The sequence below is a fragment of the Choloepus didactylus genome, chromosome 8 (genome assembly GCF_015220235.1).
Source record: "Choloepus didactylus isolate mChoDid1 chromosome 8, mChoDid1.pri, whole genome shotgun sequence".
Lineage (NCBI taxonomy): Eukaryota > Metazoa > Chordata > Mammalia > Pilosa > Megalonychidae > Choloepus > Choloepus didactylus.
The window spans coordinates 113433850-113455901 of NC_051314.1; the positions used below are offsets into that span (position 1 = coordinate 113433850).

General features: G+C 34.8%; 2 protein-coding genes across 2 annotated transcripts in view; one reads left to right on the forward strand and one right to left on the reverse strand.

The window, feature by feature from the left end:
• The first annotated feature begins 934 nt into the window (after positions 1-934).
• LOC119542038 (40S ribosomal protein S3a-like) lies at positions 935-1727 on the forward strand. Its single transcript, XM_037846504.1, has one exon. It carries the CDS (start codon positions 955-957, stop codon positions 1708-1710), a length of 756 nt encoding a protein of 251 aa, XP_037702432.1. The 5' UTR covers positions 935-954; the 3' UTR covers positions 1711-1727.
• A 12473-nt stretch (positions 1728-14200) lies between these two features.
• Positions 14201-22052, reverse strand: part of AEBP2 (AE binding protein 2) — an 87835-nt gene continuing 79983 nt past the window's right edge. The window contains exons 6-9 of the mRNA XM_037845638.1: positions 20819-20886; positions 18657-18770; positions 16323-16349; positions 14201-15764 (exon numbers count right to left, since the gene is read on the reverse strand). Of these exons, the coding sequence (XP_037701566.1) occupies positions 15722-15764; positions 16323-16349; positions 18657-18770; positions 20819-20886 (252 nt within the window). The 3' untranslated portion in view covers positions 14201-15721. The remainder of the gene's footprint in view (positions 15765-16322; positions 16350-18656; positions 18771-20818; positions 20887-22052) is intronic.

Below are 22052 nucleotides of genomic sequence, written 5' to 3' on the forward strand. Positions count from 1 at the left end.
TGTACATGGTATTTCCTCTTGCAAAGCTCACCCTGCCCTTCTGCATCAAGTTAAAAAGTTACTTCCTCTCAGACGGTTGCTGCAAAGGAGAGGCTAGGCCTCCCTATGGTTGTGCCTAAGAGCCTCCTCCCGAATGCCTCTTTGTTGCTCAGATGTGGCCCTCTCTCTCTAGCTAAGCCAACTTGAAAGGTGAAATCACTGCCCTCCCCCCTACATGGGATCAGACACCCAGGGGAGTGAATCTCCCTGGCAACGTGGAATATGACTCCCGGGGAGGAATGTAGACCCGGCATCGTGGGACGGAGTACATCTTCTTGACCAAAAGGGGGATGTGAAAGGAAATGAAATAAGCTTCAGTGGCAGAGAGATTCCAAAAGGAGCCGAGAGGTCACTCTGGTGGGCACTCTTACGCACACTTTAGACAACCCTTTTTAGGTTCTAAAGAATTGGGGTAGCTGGTGGTAGATACCTGAAACTATCAAACTACAACCCAGAACCCATGAATCTCAAAGACAATCGTATAAAAACGTAGCTTATGAGGGGTGACAATGGGATTGGGAAAGCCATAAGGACCACACTTCACTTTGTCTAGTTTATGGATGGATGAGTAGAAAAATAGGGGAAGGAAACAAACAAACAAACAAAGGTACCCAGTGTTCTTTTCTACTTCAATTGCTCTTTTTCACTTTAATTATTATTGTTATTTTTGTGTGTGTGCTAATGAAGGTGTCAGGGATTGATTCAGGTGATGAATGTACAACTATGTAATGGTACTGTGAACAATCAAATGTACGATTTGTTTTGTATGACTGCGTGGTATGTGAATATATCTCAATAAAATGAAGATTAAAAAAAAAAAGAATCAAAAATGAAGATAAAGTATCTAAGGAACAGGGAGCTTGAGCAACACACTCAAAACCACAAAGTCGCCCTTTTGGCTCTCTGAGCAGCACCATGGCGGTTGGCAAGAACAAGCGCCTTACAAAAGGTGGCAAAAAAGGAGCCAAGAAGAAAGTGGTTGATCCATTTTCTAAGAAAGATTGGTATGATGTGAAAGCACCAGCAATGTTTAATATAAGAAATATTGGGAAAACACTAGTTACAAGGACTCAAGGAACCAAAATTGCATCTGATGGCCTTAAGGGTCGTGTTTTTGAAGTGAGCCTTGCTGATCTGCAGAATAATGAAGTTGCATTTAGAAAATTCAAGCTAATTACTGAGGATGTGCAGGGCAAAAACTGCCTAACCAACTTCCATGGCATGGATCTTACCCGTGACAAAATGTGTTCCATGGTTAAAAAATGGCAGACCATGATTGAAGCTCATGTCGATGTCAAAACTACCGATGGTTATTTGCTTCGTCTTTTCTGTGTTGGTTTTACCAAAAAACGCAACAATCAGATTCGGAAGACCTCTTACGCTCAGCACCAACAGGTCCGCCAAATCCGGAAAAAGATGATGGAAATCATGACCCGAGAGGTGCAGACAAATGACTTGAAAGAAGTGGTCAATAAATTGATTCCAGACAGCATTGGTAAAGACATAGAAAAGGCTTGCCAATCTATCTATCCTCTCCATGATGTGTTTGTTAGAAAAGTAAAAATGCTGAAGAAGCCCAAGTTTGAATTGGGAAAACTCATGGAGCTTCACGGTGAAGGTAGTAGTTCTGGAAAAGCAACTGGAGATGAGACAGGTGCTAAAGTGGAATGAGCTGATGGTTATGAGCCACCAGTCCAAGAATCTGTTTAAAATTCAGACAGAATAAAGCCTTATTTGTGGAAAAAAAAAAAAAAAAAAAAAAAAAACCACAAAGTCGGTTTAGGGTTAAACTGAGAATCAAACCCAGGCAGTCCATATTCCACCTTATACTGTCTGAAATGTAAAGACTCGTAACTGGTTTGAGTGGGAAAAATTATTTACACCCATTTGATGGGAGTTGGTGTTGATACCCCCATTTTAGGGAAATATTTCAGCAATACCGAGACTTACAATGGAAAAAGCTCACAAACTCTTTAGGCCAACTAATAGTCCACTTCCAGGAAATTATATTACAGAAATCCAAGCATATATTTTTTAAGGATGCTATGTATTACTTATATGACAGAAAACTTGGAAACAATTTCAATGTCAATCAACAGGAAACAGTTAAATAATTAATACGACATCAACACCTGGCCATAAAAAATAAAGACTAACAAAAGGTCTAAATGGAATTACATAAAAGAATGTTCTTGTTCATGGGAAGCATATACGTGAATTATAGTGTATGTTCAAGAATGTGGGCAGCTAACTCTCATATGTTCAGAAGACAGAGCAATAGATGATGGATGATAGGGAGGGAGGGAGGGAGGGAGTGAAAGAAATAGCGATGTGACAGCATGTTCAAGTTGGTGGATTGAGCTATTGGGGGAGCGGGGTCAGGGTATGATGGAATTCCGTGTATGGGGCTAGTATTGTTTTTGCAACTATTCATGTAACTTTGAATTTATTTCAAAAAAAAAAAAAAAAAGGTCTATATGGATGTCCTGAGTTTAAAAAAAAAAGCCAAATCACAGAACAGGTGTATAACAATTTGAAAAAGCACACAAACAGAAAAAAGCTTTGGAAGGAGTCAGCAAAATATTAATCTTAGGACCAGGAAGCTGTGGTCAGTTGAAGCTGAAGATCATCAGTTTTATCCCTCTTTTCTATACTATTTAATTCTTCGATTTGGCAAATATAATTTTAATAACTTAGAAATCTTAGAAAGTAAAAATAAATTTTAACAAATATTACTGTTAATTTAGGACAAATCTTGAAAGAACCATTGACTACTCTGAATTACATTTTAAAAATAAATCAAGTCTTTCAGGTAATCTAGGACAAGAAATATAAATAGCAAAGAGATACAGAGAAAATCTAGACAAGGTCTCTAATTTCAACAAAAAAAAATGACATTTACTATACAGACATTAGAAAGACACTATTTATCATGTCGAGAATATTCCCTTATATTCCTAGTTTTCTGAGTGTTTTTATCATGAAAGATGTTGGGCATTGTCAAATGCCTTTTCTGCATCAATTGAGATGATCTGTGATTTTTTTCCTTCATTCTATTACAGTAGTGTGTTATACTGATTAATTTTCTTATGCTGAACCACCCTTGCATTCCCGGAATAAATCCCACTTGGTCTTGGTATATAATCCTTTTAACATCCTGTTAGCTTTGGTTTGCCAGTATTTTGTTGAGGATTTCTACTTCTATATTCCTAAGGGATATTGCTTTACCATTTTCTTTTCTTGTGCTATCTTTATCTGGCTTTGGTATCAGGGTAGTGCTATTGTCTTCATAGAATGAGTAATTCCTCCTCTTTCTGGAACAGTTTGAGAAGGACTGGTGTTAAATCTTTTTTTGAAATAAATTCAAAGTTATAGGAACAGTTGCAAAAATAATACAAACCCCATACACAGAACTCCAGCATACCGACCCCCCTCCCCCGATACCCCGATCCACCAACTTTAACATGCTGTCACATCACTATTTCTTTCCCTCCCTCCCTCCCTCCCTATCATCCATCATCTATTGCTCTGTCTTCTGAACATGAGAGCTAGCTGCACACATCCTTGAACAAACACTATAATTCACATATATACTTCCCATGAACAAGAACATTCTTTTATGCAATCCCATTAAGCATAGCTAAGAAGTACAAGAGATTCAACAATGATACAAAGCTTACATTCTATGTTTCCTTTTCCTTATGTCTCAACTGTGTCCCTTTGAGCCTCCTGTCCTCCATTCTCCCATCCCATCCAGGTTCATCCTTGGCATTCAATTGTCATCTATTTAGACTATCTTTTTTATTTTATTTTTTTTTCAACTGTGGAAACATATATACAGCCTAAATCTTCCCATTCCACCCCCTCCCTAGCCTTCCATTAGTGGGATTAATCACATTTAGAATGCTGTAATGCTCCTTCCCACCATCCATTACTAGAAATTTCCCTTCACCTCAAACAGCAACCCTACACTCATTTCTAACTCCCCATTGCCCCTTCCCCCATTTCTCTTAACCCATACTCTACTTTTCATCTCTATGGTCATATTCTCTGACAATTTCTTTGTGTTTACTGTGGGGCTTAAAATTAACCTCTTAAATCCTTAACATTCTTGTTTTTCTTTGGTACCACCTTCACTTCAATAGGACACATAAACTATGTGCCTATACACCTCCATTTCCCCACCTTTATATAGTTGTCTAAAATTACATATTTTACATTGAGTTCAAAACCACTGATTTGTCATTAGAGTTTGTGTATTTTATATCACGTAGGAAGTAAATAGTGGAGTTACAATTCAAAAATTATTGTCTTCTATTTGTATTCCATTGTGGTCAGAGAATGTGCTTTGAATATATTCAATTTTTTTTTTTTTTTAATTTATTGAGGCTTGTTTTATGTCCCAGCTTATGGTCCCTTCTGGAGAAAGATCTGTGATCACTAGAGAAAAATGAGTGATCTGATGATTTGGGATGTAAGGTTCTATATATGTCTGTTAAAATTCTCTATATCTCTTTCTCCTTTCTTTGTTTCTCTGTTGGTAGGGCTCCCTTTAGTATCTGAAGTAGGGCAGGTCTTTTATTGGCAAACTCAGCATTTTATTGTCTGTGAAAAATTTAAGCTCTCCCTTAAATTTGACGGTGAGTTTTGCTGGATAACGTATTCTTGGCTGGAAATTTTTCTCTCTCAGAATTTTAAATATGTCATGCCACTGCCTTCTAGCCTCCATGGTGGCCGCTGAGTGGTCACAACTTAGTCTAATGTTGTTTCCTTTGTATGTGGTGAATTGCTTTTCTCTTGCTGCTTTCAGAACTTGCTCCTTCTCTTCAGTATTTGAGAGTCTGATCAGAATATGTCTCAGAGTGGGTTTATTTGGATTTATTCTGTTTGGAGTTCGCTGGGCATTTATGCTTTGTGTATTTCTATTGTGTAGAAGGTTTGGGAAGTTTCCCCCAACAATTTCTTTGAATACTCTTTCTAGACCTTTACCCTTCTCTTCCCCTTCTGGGACACCAATGAGTCTTAAGTTTAGACATTTTGTTTTATCTATCATATCCCTGAGATCCACTTCGATTTTTTCGATTTTTTTCTCCATTCTTTCTTTTGTTCTTTCATTTTCTCTTCTGTGGACTTCTATGACACTGAGACATTGTTCAGCTTCCTCTAATCTTGTATTGTGAATATCCAGAGTCTTTTTCATTTGGCCAACAGTTTCTTTTATTTCCATAAGACCTTCTATTTTTTTATTTACTCTTGCAATGTCTTCTTTATGCTCTTCTAGGGTCTTCTTTATATTGTTTATATCCTGGGCCATGGTCTTCCTGATGTCCTTTAAATCCTTTGCCATGTTTTTGTTCCTCGATTGTAGTTCTTTGATTAATTCTGCCAAGTACTGTGTCTCTTCTGATATTCTGATTTGGTTGTTTGGAATTGGATTCTCCATATCGTCTGGTTTTATCATATGCATTAAGATTTTCTGTTGTTTTTGGCCTCTGGGCATTTGCTTTGCTTGATAGGGTTCTTTCAAGTTGTAAAAAAAAAAAAGATACCAATCTAATTTTTCAGAAACACAAGTTGGTGGCGTACACTTTCTCTAACTAACTAGCAGATGGCATCTGCGAGTCACCTATACCACTCAAGTCAGTTCTCTTCAACCTTGTCCCCACGGTGTGCGGGGAAATGATTCTCGTGGGGTTCAGCTGGTGAACTCAGTTTGGGTGTGTTGCTGGAGCCGTCTGCCCTAAATGTCGGGCATGTGGCCAGGTGGCAAGGGAGGCAGGTCAGGTTTAACAGTCAAACCTCCCAGGTGTTCCCGGAGATTCAAGGCTGTTGCAAGAGTCTAAGCCTTTATTTCAGTTCTGCTCCCGATCCTCTCTGACGCTGACCCACAAACCACTGGCACTGACGTAGCATCCCTGGGTTTTCTGAGCGGGCCCCCTTCTCAGCTGTGATCTTCCAGGACCTCTGCTGAGGGAAGGCTATGCTATGTCACAAGTGCGCACCGACCCTCAAGGGAAGCCCCGGGCTGCCGGGCCGTGCAGGGGTGCTCTCAGCCTGATGCAAAGATGGCTGAACGGGGTGTCTCCACCTCCCACCACACACAGTTCCTCCTTCCCAGCTCCAGGACTACTGGCACAGCTCTGGACTGTGGGCACGGCCCTGGGCAGGAGTATCTCCAGCGTGCCAGGGAGCGGCTGCAAGCAGCAGGGTTTCTTTCTTCTTCCGGCTCTCCCCTCCATTCCCCTGGCCTTGAGGGAACCTGCAGTGGGCTATCCTCCATGCCAGACACCAAGAGGCTGGCTTAGACTGCTCCTGCTGTGCTTCACTGTGTGGTTTCCACCGTCGCAACTGCAGCCGCTCCTGGGTTTTTCCCTTTTTTTTTTTTTTTTTAAAAAAAAAGAACCAGTCTGTCTCCAAATGCCAACCCCCGGCTTCCCCACACTGCAGTGCAGCTGCGGGTCTTTCAGCCAGCTTACTCACTCCTTTCAGAAATGCAGACTCCTGTTTTCACCAAGTGTACAGACCCTGTGGTTCTAGCAGACCTTGTCCAGCTGGTGCATCACTGAAACTGGTATTCTGGGTCACCTTCTGGTTTTTATCTAGTATTTTTCACGGAGGTGTTATTTTGCCCTGTTTCACCTAGCCGCCATCTTAGGTTCTCTTAATCTTTTTTAAATGTTTGGTAGAATTCAGCGGTGAAACCATTTGGTCCTGGACTTCTCTTTGTTATGAGGTTTTTAATTACTGACTCAATCTTACTTGTTACAGGTCTGTTGAGATTTTCTATTTCTTCTTGCATCAGATTACGTAATTTGTATGTTTCTCAAAATTTGTCCATTTCAGCTAGGTTTTCTAATTTGTTGGCAAATAACTGATCTTACACAAATAAAAAGGATATAAGAGGATACTGTGAAAATCAGTAGTAATGCCTCCCACTTTCATTACTGATTTTAATTGTGTCCACTCCATCTTTTTGTCAGTATGGTAAAAGGTTAGTGAATTTTATTGATTTTTTAAAAAAAAGTTCTTTCTTGGTTTCGTTGATTCTTAAATTGTTTTCCTATTCTCTATTTTATTTATCTCTGCTTTACTCTTTACTATTTCCTTCCTTCTACTAACTTTGGATTTAGTTTGCTCTTCTTGTTCTACTTTCTTCAGGTGTGAAATTAGGTTATTGATTTGTGATCTTCCTTTTTAAAGTAGGCATTTAGAACTATAAATTTCCCTCTGAACACTACCTTCACTGCATCTCCTAAGTTTTGGTATCTTATATTTTTTGTTTATGTAAAACCCACAGCAAATATACTCAATGGTGAAAGACCAAAGCTTTCCCCCTAAGTTCAGAAGCAAGACAAGGATGCCTGCTGTCACCACTGTTATTCAACTCTGTACTTGAAGTTCTAACTAGAGTAATCAGGCAAGAAAAAGTAATAAAAGGCTTCCAAATTGGAAAAGTCAAATTATCCCTATTCACAGATGACATGAACTTACATACAGAAAATCCCAAAGAATATACAAGAAAGCTACTAGAACTAATAAACAAATTCAGCCAAGTTAAAAGATACAAGACAAACACTGAGGTTGGGTTTCTATACACCAGTAGTGAAGAATCTGAAAAGGAAATCAAGAAAATTCCATTTACAATGCCAGCTAAAAGAATGAAATACTAGGAATAAATTTAACCAAAGATAAACTGAAAATGATAAAACACTGTGGAAAGAAATTAAAGATAACCTAAATAAAAGGAAAGTCATCCCATGTCAACAGACCAGAAGAATTAATATTTGTCAAGATGCCAAATACTGCCTAAAGTGATCTACAAATTCAATGCAATCTCTATCAAAATTCTAGCAGCATTTTCTGCAGAAATGGAAAAGGTGATTCTCAAATTCATATGGAACCGCAAGGGGCCCTGAATAGCCGGACAATCTTGAAAAAGAAGAGCAAAGTTGGAGAACTCACACTTACGAATATCAAAACTTATTACTACAGTTACGGTAATTAAAACAGTGTGGTACTGGTATATGGATAGACATACAGACCAATGGAACAGAGTCCAAAGATAAATCCACACATCCATGGCCAGCTGATTTTCAACAAGGATGCCAAGTACAATTCAGAGATATACAGAAATCTCTTCTCTTCCAATGACGCTGGACAACTGGAAATCCACATGCAAAAGAATGAATGTGGACCACTACCAGTCATCATATACAAAAATTAAAATCAAAATGGATCAATGACCTAAATTTAAGAGCTAATAATGCTCACAGACAATGGGGACTGGCAGTTGGATGGGCTGAGCCCTCGATCACGGGACTTGCCCTCAGAAGACTGTTACTGCAAAGGAGAGGCTAGGCCTGCTTACAATTGTGCCTAAGTGTCTCCTCCTGAACGCCTCTTTGTTGTTCGTATGTGGTTCTCAGCCAACTTAGCAGGTGAGATCACTGCCCTCCCACTACATGGGATCTGACACCCAGGAGGTATAAATCTTCCTAGCAATGTGGAATATGACGCCCAGAGAGGAATCTAGACCTGGCATCGTGGGATGGAGAACATCTTCTTGACCATAAGGGGGATGTGAAAGGAAATGAAATGTTTCAGTGGCTGAGCGACTCACAAAAGGGGCCGAGAGGTCACTCTGGTGGGCACTCTTACGCAATATAGATAACCCTTTTTAGGTTCTAATGAATAGGAATAGCTAACAGTATATACCTGAAACTATCAAACTACAACCCAGAACCCCTGAATCTTGAAGACGATTGTGTAACAAGGTAGCTAATGAGGAGTGACAATGTGATTGGGAAAGCCATGTGGATCACACTCCCCTTTGTCCAGTGTACAGAAGGATGAGTAGAAAAATGGGGGCAAAAAAAAAAAAAAAAAAAAAACTAAAGGAAGAATGGCAGGGGGGACAATTTGGGTGTTCTGTTTTTACTCTTGTTTTTTTTTTAATTCTTGCTTTCACTTTTCTGGTACAAGGAAAATGTTAAAAAAAATTGATCGGGGTGATGAATGAACAACTATATGATGGTAATGTGATCAATGGATTATATACTTTGGATGACTATGGTATGTGAATAAATCTTAATAAAGAGCGAGCCAATAATGTAAAATTCTTACAAGAAAACGGAAATATCTTCAAGACTTTACAGTAGGCAAAGGATTTTTATTTTACACCAAAAACACAAGGAACAAAAGAAAAAAAAACATAAAATGGACTTCATCAAAATTAGTAACTTTTGAGCATCAAAAGACATTATCAAGAAAGTGGCAAGACAACCTACAGAATGGGAGAAAATACTTGGAAACTATGTATCTGCTAAGAGTTTAATATACACAATAAATAAATAATTCCTACAATTCAATAACAAAAAGACAAATAGCCAAATTTAAAAATGGTCCAAGGATTCGAACAGATATTTCTCCAAAGAAGATAATCAAATGGCTGATAAGAAATTGAAAGATGCTCAAATTCATTAGCCATTCAAGAAAAGCAAATTAAAAGTAAAACAGCATCCCACTTCATACCCAGTAGGTTGGCTATAATTTTAAAAGACTGAAAATAAAAAGCATTGGCGAGAACTTGGCAGGTGAAATCACTGCCCTCCCCCTTATGAGGGATCTGACACCCAGGGGAGTACATCTCCCTGGCAACATGGAATAGGACTCCCAAGGAGGACTCCAGACCCGGCATTGTGGGATGGAGAACATCTTCTTGACCAAAAGGGGGACGTGAAAGGAAATGAAATAAGCTTCAGTGGCAGACACATTCCAAAAGGAGCCAAGAGGTCACTCTGGTGGGCACTCTTACGCACAATATAGACAACCCTTTTCAGGTTCTAATGAATTGGAATAGCTAGCAGTAAATACCTGAAACTATCAAACTACAACCCACAACCCTTGAATTCTGAAGTTGATTGAATAAAAATGTAGCTTATGAGGGGTGACAATGTGATTGGGAAAGCCATAAGGACCACACTCCCCTTTGTCCAGTGTGGATGGATGAATAGAAAAATGGGGGCAAAAAAGGGGGGGGGGCACCCAGTGTTCTTTATTACATTAATTGTTCTTTTTCACTGTAATTTTTATTCTTATTATTTTTGTGTGGCGGTAATGAAAATGTTCAAAAATTAATTTTGGTGCTGAAACTATATAATGGTACTGTAACAATGAATGTACGCTTTGTATGACTGCATGGTATGTGAATATATCTCAATAAAATTGAATTAAAAAAAAGCATTGAGGAGGATGCATTGAAATAGAAACCTTCATACATTGTTGGTGGGAATATAAAATGGTGCAGCCACTGTTCCAAACTGAGGAACAATTTGGCAGTTCTTCAAGAAGTTAAACATAGATCTACTAAATGACTCAGCAATCCCACTTCTAGGTAAATATCCAAAAGAAATGAAAGCAGAGACTCAAACAGGTATTTGTACATCAATGTTCAAAGTAGCATTATTCACAACAGCCAAAAGACAGAAACAACTCAAGTGTCCAGTGTCCATTAACCAACAAACGGGTAAACAAAGCGTGGCATATACATATGATGGAATATTATTCACTTATAAAAAGAAATGAAGTGCTGGTACATGCTATGACAAGGATGAATCTTGAAGACATCTTCTTGAGTGAAACATGACACAAAAGAACAATTATCGTATAATCTCACGTATCTGAAATAACTAGAATAAGCCAATTCATAGACAGAAAGCAGAATAGTGGTTACCAGGAATAAAGTGAGAAGGGGGATGGGGAGTCATTGCTAAATAAGTTTGAGCTTGGGTTTGGGATGATGAAAACAGTTTGGAAATAGTGGCCAAAGTTACAGTTTTGCCAATGTGCTTGATGTTAAAGAATTGTCCACTTAATAGAATGGTTAAAATGATTTTTGTTAGGTATATTTTACCACAATTAAAAATTAATTTTAAAAAGATACCAACTTGATTATTAGAAAATAGATGGATGGATAGATGATGGACGGATGGTTAGATGGCAGGACAGTCAGATGGAAAGATAGATGGATAAAAAGAATGATATGACAACTGTGGCAAAATGTTAAAAGTCGGTGGATCTGGGTATCTGGGTAGGGGATTTGCTGGAGTTCTCTATATGGGTTACTTACTATTTTTGCAATGGTCCTGTGTAAGTTTGAAAGTGTATCAAAATAAAAAAAAAAATTAAGAAGGTACCAACTAGGTTTACTGTCCATTTTTGAAATCAGAGGACATAAACTGGGAATCTTCTGACCCATTCTTCTGCAATGCTCAACAATATTCGATGCTTAACTACTTGCAAGGAGTCCAACCATGGAAAGTAAACTCTCAAATCAAACTCAAGCTTTATAATCTATTATTAATCCCTATATACATGTATTCTCAAAAAATTTTTATGTATTTCTTAAGGAAGAAAACACCAAAACATGCAATTACTCTATAGTCAAAGAAGAACTATTAGAGGGACCCAAATATAAATGAATATGTAAAGCAAGTTTCTTTAACAGAAACATTTAAATCCATGGTAATTTCAGAATAAATTTGTAAATTTTATAAAACATTACATATTTCCTTAGGTGAAGTGCATAAATACTGAAGAGGAAAAAAAGTGCTTTGGCAGGTGTGTGTGTGTGTGTGTGTGTGTGTGTGTGTGCATGTATAAGTGTAAAGCAATGCCCTGGGACCAAAACATTCAAACAAAGAATTATCAACTACTAGGAAATGCTTTCAAAATAGTGTTACTTTATGGTCAAATATAGTTAGTTAGGTAAATACCACAGAAAAACTTCCAACAGGCAGCTATGCTTAGAGGCACCCCTTGACTCATATCATAAATACAATGCTAAGATACTATGTTACTCATAGAAAAATAACTGAGGGTTTGGTATAAATATACATAATAGGGCTCTACTAAAAACAAAATTAACTTGAAATTAAATAAAAAATTATTACAACTACCCAAGAATATAACATCAATGATCCTTTACACTGAGAAGGTTTAGACAAACTAAAGTACAGTTCCTTTATAAGAGTCACATTAAGAGTTGTATGACATTATCGCAGAATATGGCTTAAGCCAGTTCATTTCAACCCTGCTGGTGTTTTATTGCTGTCAACTCTCCACAATATCTTACTGTAATAAATACTCATAATTCTCATTCAACATATATTTGAGAGCCAATTTTATGTCATGTATCAAACTAGGGACTACAACACAAAACTACAGCAGAAACACTGCAAGCAACTTTAGAGTGGTATTAAAATGTACATTCATTTCCTCTCTCACACTGTGAGAAACAATTTGGTATAGTGGAAAGAATACTGACCTGGGAAATATCTGGGTTGCAATACACCTGCTCTAATTCACTTACAGGTCCTTTTTAATTTTCAAATTAACAGAACCATGTATTACACCATGAACACTTAATTCAATTCAGGAAATAAATTAGACTATGCAAATATTTAAAATAAAAAATAACAATCCAGCATTTCATTACTACATTCTTAAAGCCACTGAGGCTCACACCCACTAGATAAGATAATAAAACCTTCTAACTTTGAAAAAAAAAAAAATCTTTAGAAACTTTATTTTAAAGCTGTGGGGTTGGAATCAGAAAATCTCCTATACCAGGCTACAAGATTCTTTGAGAATTAAAAATGAAACATAACTAAGCTGGAAATTTTCTAACAAAATGTTATCCCTTTATGGAGTATTTTATTTTTATAACAGAGAAGTATTTTTTAAATTAAAAACCCCAAAATGTATCATTTCTCTTAAAATAAGACTGTTTTATAGACTATATATAAGCATCAAAGAATGTATCTAAACCAAGAATTTCTATTTGCCTTTTAGAGAACTTACGTAGAAGTACTGTACTTTAAAAAAAAAGTTTTAACTAAATAGAAAGCACCCCAGCAACTATTTAAACTCTTCAACCATTTGTCCCCAATATTTTTTTATTTAAAAATCTAACACTTTTGGTAAATATATATTAAGAAAATAATTCAAATAGCAAGCAATGAAAGACGTTTTACATACTTGTGGCAAGTTTTATCTTTTGTAAGAGTACCTGCATATTTTAAAACATTTTACTAAGGTGTGAAAGGGGGAAACTTTTACACTCAAAGGTCTCATGACATGATTATCAATGCTTTCAATGATAGTACAACCAACTTAAAATATGCATTAAGAGTTAAATACTGTCCATTTTAATTTTCTTTCATCTGATATTTAAAAGTAATGAATAATGGGTGTCCACTTTAGGGAAGATTTATATATGAAAAGGTAAGTTTATTAGAAAAATAAACTTTAAATTGTACAATATGTTCCACTTAAGCCATATATGGTTTAAACATGATCTGATTTACAAAATCTCATTTAGTCCTATTTAGTAAAACAAAATACAAAAACTACAAATGGTGAAATGTTGGACTATTAGTAACTATTAAGGAAAAAAAAAGCCACCATTTGTTGCAGGTAACTAGTATTGCAATACTTACTGTGAAGCATAAGTTTAGTTTGCCAAAAATTTTATCTACTAGACCAGGATTTGGCAAACTTTTTCTTAAAGGGCTAGATAGTAAATATTTTAGGCTTGTAGGCCCTACAGTCTGACTATTCTAGTCAATGCTGCCTGCCCATACAGTGAGAAATTAATCACAGACAATAAATAAATGAATGGAAACGCCTATAGGCAGTAGTTTGCCCACCAGTTGCTCAACTAGCCCATGGATTTTTGAATAAAAGATTGTTTCAAGTGCCATACATATTATAAAAATGTCCAATTAGGGGATCCGGAAGGACATCAATAAATGAACATTATAAATTTAAAATTCCACAATATTTCCCAATCATAATTGCATTGTGTATGTGTGTATGTATGTATGTATGTATGTATGTATGTATGTATGTATGCATATGTGTGTAAGTTACAAAGCCAGCTTATTTTAATTCCACATTCTTTCTGGTAGTAAAGGATAAAGGGTAGATACACAGAGAAAGATCATGAGCAACTGAGCACTAATCAATAACCATGAAATTTGATTTTGATATCTAAATAGTATTTCTACACAATGATAAAACTAATTTATCTAAAGAAAATAGTAGATCATGTTTTCAGGTGTCATTTTAAAATTTAATTGAATTGTTACAATTCTGAAGCTAAATGTAATTTGTTTTGTTTTATTAGAAAAAATACTCAGGCAAGGTCTACAATCATCGGTCAATTAAAAATGACTTACAAGAACATGAAGTAATAAAATAAAAATACAGATACAGACTATATATCTGAAACACTTCTATTTGGCAATTTCATAACAAATCAAAATTAAAAAAGAACAAAGGAGACTGCAGATTACTTTGTAGATACAGAATAAAGCAATTGATGAAGTGCTTAAGCAAAACAAAACAAAACAAAACAAAACAAAAACACACTGCTTTTCTTTTCAAAAATAAAACCACATTTGCTACAGATCATATGGATACCCTTATTAAACAACCATTCCAGAATGTCTTATAGTAGCAGTGCTTTTATTTGCACTTCATTTAATTTTATATGACTCATTTCATGTATATAGATAGCTCTCTAACCCACTGTATGAATAGTCTCTCATAATTTTTATTTTCATTTTTTTTTAATTTTTTAAAGCAAATGAGAAATGATTTATGCATCATGGAACCCTTCCCATTTTGGAACAAAAGGCTTAATTCTATATTCTTGTCTATTCTTTAAAAAAATTTAGTGTAAAAATTGCTGGTTTTTATATTTACTGTAGTAAAGTGAAAACTCCTCAATCAGGAGTATTGTCTGCAGTTTAACTGCATAAAATCACATACTTTACAATATGTCCTTCCAACAGTAAGGAAATAATTGATTTCACGGTCACTGTCAGAAATGAGTGCCATAATTCGATTATGGGTACAGGTCCTCCCTCAAAGACTTTCTGGAAGGATGTTCAATGTATTTTGTTCTCAGATATTAACAGTAGTACATAGTCCCTTAAGTCTGCAAAAGACATTTATTGTTAAAGAAGGTGCTTTATTAACAATTCCTCTGGCAGCACTAGTGAATTACAATATCCTTCAATATTATTTCTACCATAATATATACATTTTAACTTTCATGCCTCTAGAAAAACATCTACAGTACATTTCATAATATAAAAATATATTACAAATCTGCTGAATTATTTACAAGCAATGTTCTATTATCTCTATGCAACAGTTCTTGATACAATACTAACAAGTTACACATATTTCCATTTTTCTAAGTTTAAAAAAATCCATATGGCCTCTTGCTAACCAAGCAAGAAAGTGATTTTATTTTCCTCTTCAAAACCAACTTTGGTGCATAAAGGATTCAGTTTGAAGATACTTTAAAAAAAATACAATTTTTCTTACATTAAGAAAAAAAAACTCAAAGAACCAAATGCTTTCCTCAGAAAAAAACAATTAGAGTCTTATATAGGTTAAAATGAAAATATGAGGATTATTCAAATCATTTGATATAGAGGTTTTTCAAAAACCTTTAACAGATTAATTATAAAGGTAAATATTAACATAGTGTACTCCATGAGAAAACCCTAGTCCTGAAAAGGGAGCCATCAGACATACTGCAACACTCTTAACAGTAATTTTCAGCCCTAATTCGATAGACGAATTTTTAGTTGATGGTAAATGTCGTTCACTGTTTGCTTAAATACAAATTGAACACTTTTCTTAGAGTTCTGCAAAAGAACACAAATGGCAACCAATCACATCTATTTATCATAATTGAAAGGTAAATTATCTCTTGATAATTTTCATTGTCTAAAGATTTCCTAATATGACATCAAATCAATAGACACTGTCAAGACAAACATCCTTACAGTGCTTTTGGTATTTGTAAGGGCACATGTCGTGTATTTTTTTTTTTCTTTCAAATATAAACTACTGTAATCACTAAAGGGGAAAAAAAAAAGCAGCTTAAAGCAGCAAGCATGCAAAGCCTCTAAGAAGCTGTTCCGCTAAGTTGCCAGAAGAGTGTTTGCTCAGTCTCCCACAGTACCATTCCATGAACATGTGGATATACAGTAATATATTAATATATTCCACAGAAGAGCCTACTTCATTCACAGAATGTTTACACTAAGCATAAATATAATTCTAAATACTGGATTTAAAAAAAAAAAAAAATAAGGAAGGGGTTTGACTCTAGTGTGCAACTTTTCCTAAACCCATTGTCAGTGACTAAGACTGCAGGTGTCCCCGCTTGTTTGCTTTTTATGTATTTATTTATTTTTTACCTCTTCAACCTCTTCTGCGGCATTGTTCTAGAAAAAGAAAAGAAGAATTTTATTTTATTCAACCAAATCAAACACATCGGGTATTTCAAAAGAGACAATAAAAATTCTTGTAAGATATAGGCAATGCAATGATCATCAATCATTAAATTTATCTCCAAAACATTCTTATATAATGGGTACAAATTTAGTTACATAAAATTCAGTTTTAAATAAACCCATTTTATGCAGTGTGCTAATGTGTTTCTAAGAAAGAATCCCATGTTTAAATACGCATTTTAACCAACCAGTATTTTAAAACTCATGTTTACAACATCCCAAATAAATATGTTGTTTTAGCCTCATTTCGAGGTTAAAAATTTTTCTGGAAGGCTTGTCATGTTTTCATTTTGAGGTATACATCAGTAGAAAATTATTTCTCCTAAAAACAGTGGGAATAACTATGTTTTTTCTCTTTTGCTTAGTTCCAGAAGTTTACCCATTCAAAATCCAGAATCAAGTAAAGATGCTATACTGGGGGCTTTGACTCTATTCCACTTTAAAGCAGACAGTTATTTCCAGAATAGAAGCACAAACTTTTAAAATCAAAATTAAATTTTAAGATTTTTTTGTTGTTGTTACACTTAAGGAAAATCAGATCTACAGAAGCACCTAAATTTTCCTTTATAACATCTTCATTCCAAAATAATGAAATTAATAACTGTACAACCATAAATTTTATGCCATGGGATTCCAATGCACATTTGGACATTAGTTTTGAGCCTGAATGATGTATTTTTAAGTCACTTTCACTAAAATATCTAAGGTGCTTCCTACGTAGTACAGAAGTGGCAAAAATAAGCTGGTTCTGTGAAAAAGGAAGACTCTTAGACAGAGGAAAGTAGAACGTGAGGCAGAAACACACAAAGATTAATCTTAATCTTACAATTAAGATCCAGGACCCTTTGCCTGAAAGATGTAACCAGTTCTCATGACAGAACAGCTCTCCTAAAGAGGTTGTAACTCTTTTACAATATGAAATTCGATTACCATGTCCCAAAGACTAAACAGAAATAAACACGAACTTACATATCAGTAAACAAAAAATATTCAATTATTTTTCTTTATAAAGAGTAAGATAAGTTGTGATTTTCCCATCTTTAGTACTGGAGTTTCTTCAATCCTCTCCCTTAGGAGTTAATTTCTTGACAACCCTTCTCATTCCACAAAGAACAAGTATTACTATACAGCACTTTTACCAAAGGATATCTAAAAAAAATTTTTTGGGACCAGGTAAAATTCAAGAGTCTCAATAATTCTTCATGGCAAGGCCTATTATGTTAGAATTTCATTTTCAAAAGATAGCTCAAATTGAAGGAATCCCATTTTTTGAATACCAATCCAAAAAAGTTATCTCATGGAATGAATTGTTTACTTGCTCCAATTTGGGCATAAGAAAGTTTGTCATAGCTTAGAATATATTTTGTATCATTAACCTGTCCAACCTATTCCTATGTAAAATATATGTTAAATTAAAATTTAAAAATACATAAAAATTAAAGTAAGTTCATTAAGACTGTCTTTTAAAACCTGGCTTTAAACATTTCCACCACTTTTTTAATCACTCTAGTGTGTGTCATTTGGAAAAAAGCAGGATAGAGTTATGCCACATACTATCTGTGCAATCTTGGGCAAGATATTTAACCTCTTGCCTCAGTTTTCCAATCTGTAAAACAGAGATAGTAACACCTACTTCACAGGGCTGCTGTGAGGATGAAGTATATGTAAAGCACCTAGCAAAGTGACTCAGCACATAGTCAGAAATGTTGGTCTCTTCTCCTTTCCCCCCCTATACCTTCATAAGCACAGCACACTAAAACAAAGGTCAGATCAGAAAATCATTAGCAATATAACACTCTGAGCCACTTCTTAAAGAACAAACACAGCAAAACTTTAATTGCTAAAGACTGGGAAGAGTATAAATTTTTAAAAATTCAACCACTTACGATACTTAGGACACAGGTGATACATTCCCAGGTTCACAAAAGGCTGATTTTATAAAAAAAAAAATTACACACTTAAACAAAAGACACTTGTTTTCAAAATACTGTGTAAATTACAACCTAATTTACTTGAGATCAAAGTGCCAAATAAATGTCACCAAAATACTGTCTTTCTGTACTCTATGATTTGTAACTCTTTGTTACATAATTTCTATAGACAAAGCACCCAAATGTAAATTAAGCTTAGTATTTAAATTTATTACTTAAAAAATAAGTCCTAATTTTACATCAAAAATTTAGGGAGACTTAAGATTAAAATTCAAAAAGCAAAGCATTAAGTCAAGAATTAAATTACCTGTATATGTTTGGGTCCAAAAGCAAGGCAGTATCTTTGGGTAGTTTTGATAAATGAACTACTTTAGTTTTTAATTGATGTCGTTCACTTTCATTCACCCATACATCAGGCAGACTACAAATTAATAAAAACAAGTCATTTCTTCATCTCCAAAATAAATGGCAAATGTATAATTGTAACAAAAGAAATGGCTCTATTCAAGAATACAGTTTTTGAACAATATATTAAAATTTTGATTCTTGAAAAATGGGATGGAAGAGATATCAAATGCTTATATTCTAAAATAAAGAATAAAGCATATAATATTAATTACTTTACTGTTAAAATTATTTAAATTCTAACATCAATAAAATAACAACTTTACAGATTTATCCTTCATATAACTTCACTTCACCAGTCTTTTCAGCTGGTTTGATGGGGCCATCTAGGTTAACAAGCTTCTTAAAAGCCAGGGAAGCTCAGTAATCTACCTAAGTACTGGGAGATGGAGTCCCAGCTAAGAAATGGCAGGGCTAAATTTTAGGCATGAATTTAAGAATGAATTAGTAATTTTTGGTGGCAAAGCAATATGATACTTGGAAAAGTAAATACAATGCGCTGCTGGCTATAGCTCATAAGTAAAATTCATATTTGAGCTTGACTTGATGGAATCCTGATATGTTTTCTTAATTAAAAAATTAGTGAAATTCCCACAAGACTACACTCCACTTAAAAAAGAAAGAAAGAAAAAAACAGAAACGACCATCTATGACCAAAGTTCTGAATTCAAAGCATTTAATCTTACAGGGAAATCCAAATAAAAGCATTTTGATATTTGGACTGACAAATCCTCAAAAACTATGGATACAGACATTTGAATTTGCTGGTTATATTTTAAAGGAATTATGTTTATAACCATAATGTAAAAACAGCTCTTACAATCAGTAGGAAACAAATGAACACTCATTAGGGAAACAAGGGAGAGGAAGAAACAAAGAATACAATCAATTCATCAAAGGAATGAACAGTTCCCAAATTACCTTACTTGTAATCAAAGAAACATAAAATTTAAAAGAGAATAATGGCCAGTGTTCTTGATAAGCCAGGGAAATAAGCTCTCTAATGTAACACAATCAATTGGTTCAAACTTTCAAGGCAATTTCTATCAAAAACCGTAACATTTTGCATAGTTTGTATTAACATAGAAATTTTCATATCACTTTTTTACAGTAGGGAAAAAATGGTTAACTTTAATGCTCAGCAAAAAGGAGTAAAATTAATTTTATATGGTCATTTCAAAATATTTTCAAGTACCATTTCCACAAAACCATTGTAGACTAATTCAGGGGTCAGGGGAGACATTGTGGAAATGTTCCATACTTATGGAAGTTTGCTAACCACAGGATTAAAAAAAAAAGTTAAATCAACTTCTTTACTTTAATATGCTAGTGTGCACTGTAAATTTCTCAAATCTGTTTAAGAACTCTTAATTCACACCATACCTATCGACATTACCTTAGAGCAGAATTTGGAAAACAATACTGTAGAAAATTATTTAATGACAAGGACCAATGTTAACTACAAATAGTTAATTTCTAAAATAGGTAGTCTATACAAAGAGATTCCATTCATTTAAATTCATTTTCTTCTTGGTGCTCATCTATTTTGTCCAAAATTTCTATGATACAACTTCATTACCTTTTGTAACAAGAGAATGAAAAGTGAAAAAAAAAATTTAAAAAGAAGGGAAATCAAACAGGGAATATCTAAAAGTAAAGAACATCTAGGCCAGAACTGCTCTAAAACAGTACTGAAATTCAAAGAAAATTGTAATGGCTGCTGCCAACTGACCTATTGTTTTTTCTATAAAATATCATTCATTGTGTGCTCAAAAATGTTTAGAAAATTTTTTAATAAATAATTAAAACAAAGGCATGACTAAAGCTGCTTGCATACTATTTCAAAGTTCTTAAAATTCCTAAAACAATCATATCCTAAAATAGCTAAAATTTTAGAGCTTATACCTTGAGTCAGGCACTCTTACGTGTTTCACAGGTATCTCTCTAATTCTGACAACCTCAATATGGTGCAGTTTAATTTCAATAATAATTTTTGCAGGTAGGGTTTTAAGAAAAATAATATATTGATCTATTAACTACACATATAGTATTTCAGACACTTACATGTCTTCAGGCATCCAATGAAGCAAAAGTTTAATCTTTCCAGAGTCCTCTTTTCTCTTAGCTATTACCTAAGTAACGACATGAAAAGGAAAAAAAAAAATCATAAAAACAATCTGAAAACCTCATTTTAGTATTTATCATCTAAAAAGCACTTTGACCATAATCAAGAAGTGTTCATATCCTGGACCAGAAATTGACCACCAAAACATCCTGACAATCTCTGATTTGTAGCATTCAAACCTTAGTCCTTCCCACAAGACTGAAAGCTCCACGCAAGTAAGGACTCTTCACCTTTTGCACTTCTGGACTAAAGCAATGTTTAGCATAAAATGAATTAATTCAAAGTTTTAAGAATCTATCCTAAGAGAATAAACCTGAAACCAGGAAAAGCTTTATATTCAAAGATGTTCGCTTTGCAGTGAATAACTTTGAGCACTTCTGTCCCAAAACAGGGAAAGCAAGCATCCAATTACTAAGATCTACTATCTGTTTTCTTTAATAACTTCTTTTATCTCTAACCAAGGTGCCAAAACCCTGGTTCAGGCCTCCAATCTTATGGACCTCCCCAGTCTCCAAAGCCATTATCCACTCAATACCTAAAGTGCTTGTTGCAAAACACAAATTCAATGATAGCACTTCCCTGACTAAAACTCTTAAGGTTCCCCTAAGCACTGAGGTTAAGGTCACTCTTAGTATGATGCACAAACTCTTCATGATCTGGCCTCTTCAGCCTCATTTTTAATGTTTTCTGCCTCCAACTCTTCCAGCCATATATTGAGCAATTCCCAAACTATGAGACATATAAAGAAGCCTTCTCATCCAATTTCCAACTCACCAGATGAACCAACCCTCCTGGCTATCTGTGCACTACGCACATAAATTACAGGGAGAATGGCTCTCATATATCAGCCAAACAGTGAACCCTAATGTAAACCATGGACTATAGTTAAAATCAACTTAAGTAATGCAAGGAGTTAATAGGGACGTATATAGGAAATCTGTGTTTTCTGTGTGATTTTTCTGTAAAGTATAACTTCCCTAAAAATTAAAATTAATAATAAGTTGAAAGTTTTTTAAAGATTTGACAAAGAGGAGTCATGAAGAAGGATGTGTTGCAGTAAAAGATTTAAGAGAAGATTCATAAAACATCTCAAAGATCCACGCATTTGGATAGCTCTAATGGATTTACAAGTATCTTCAAGTTCTGGCTCCATATTAAATAAATAAAAGCTGC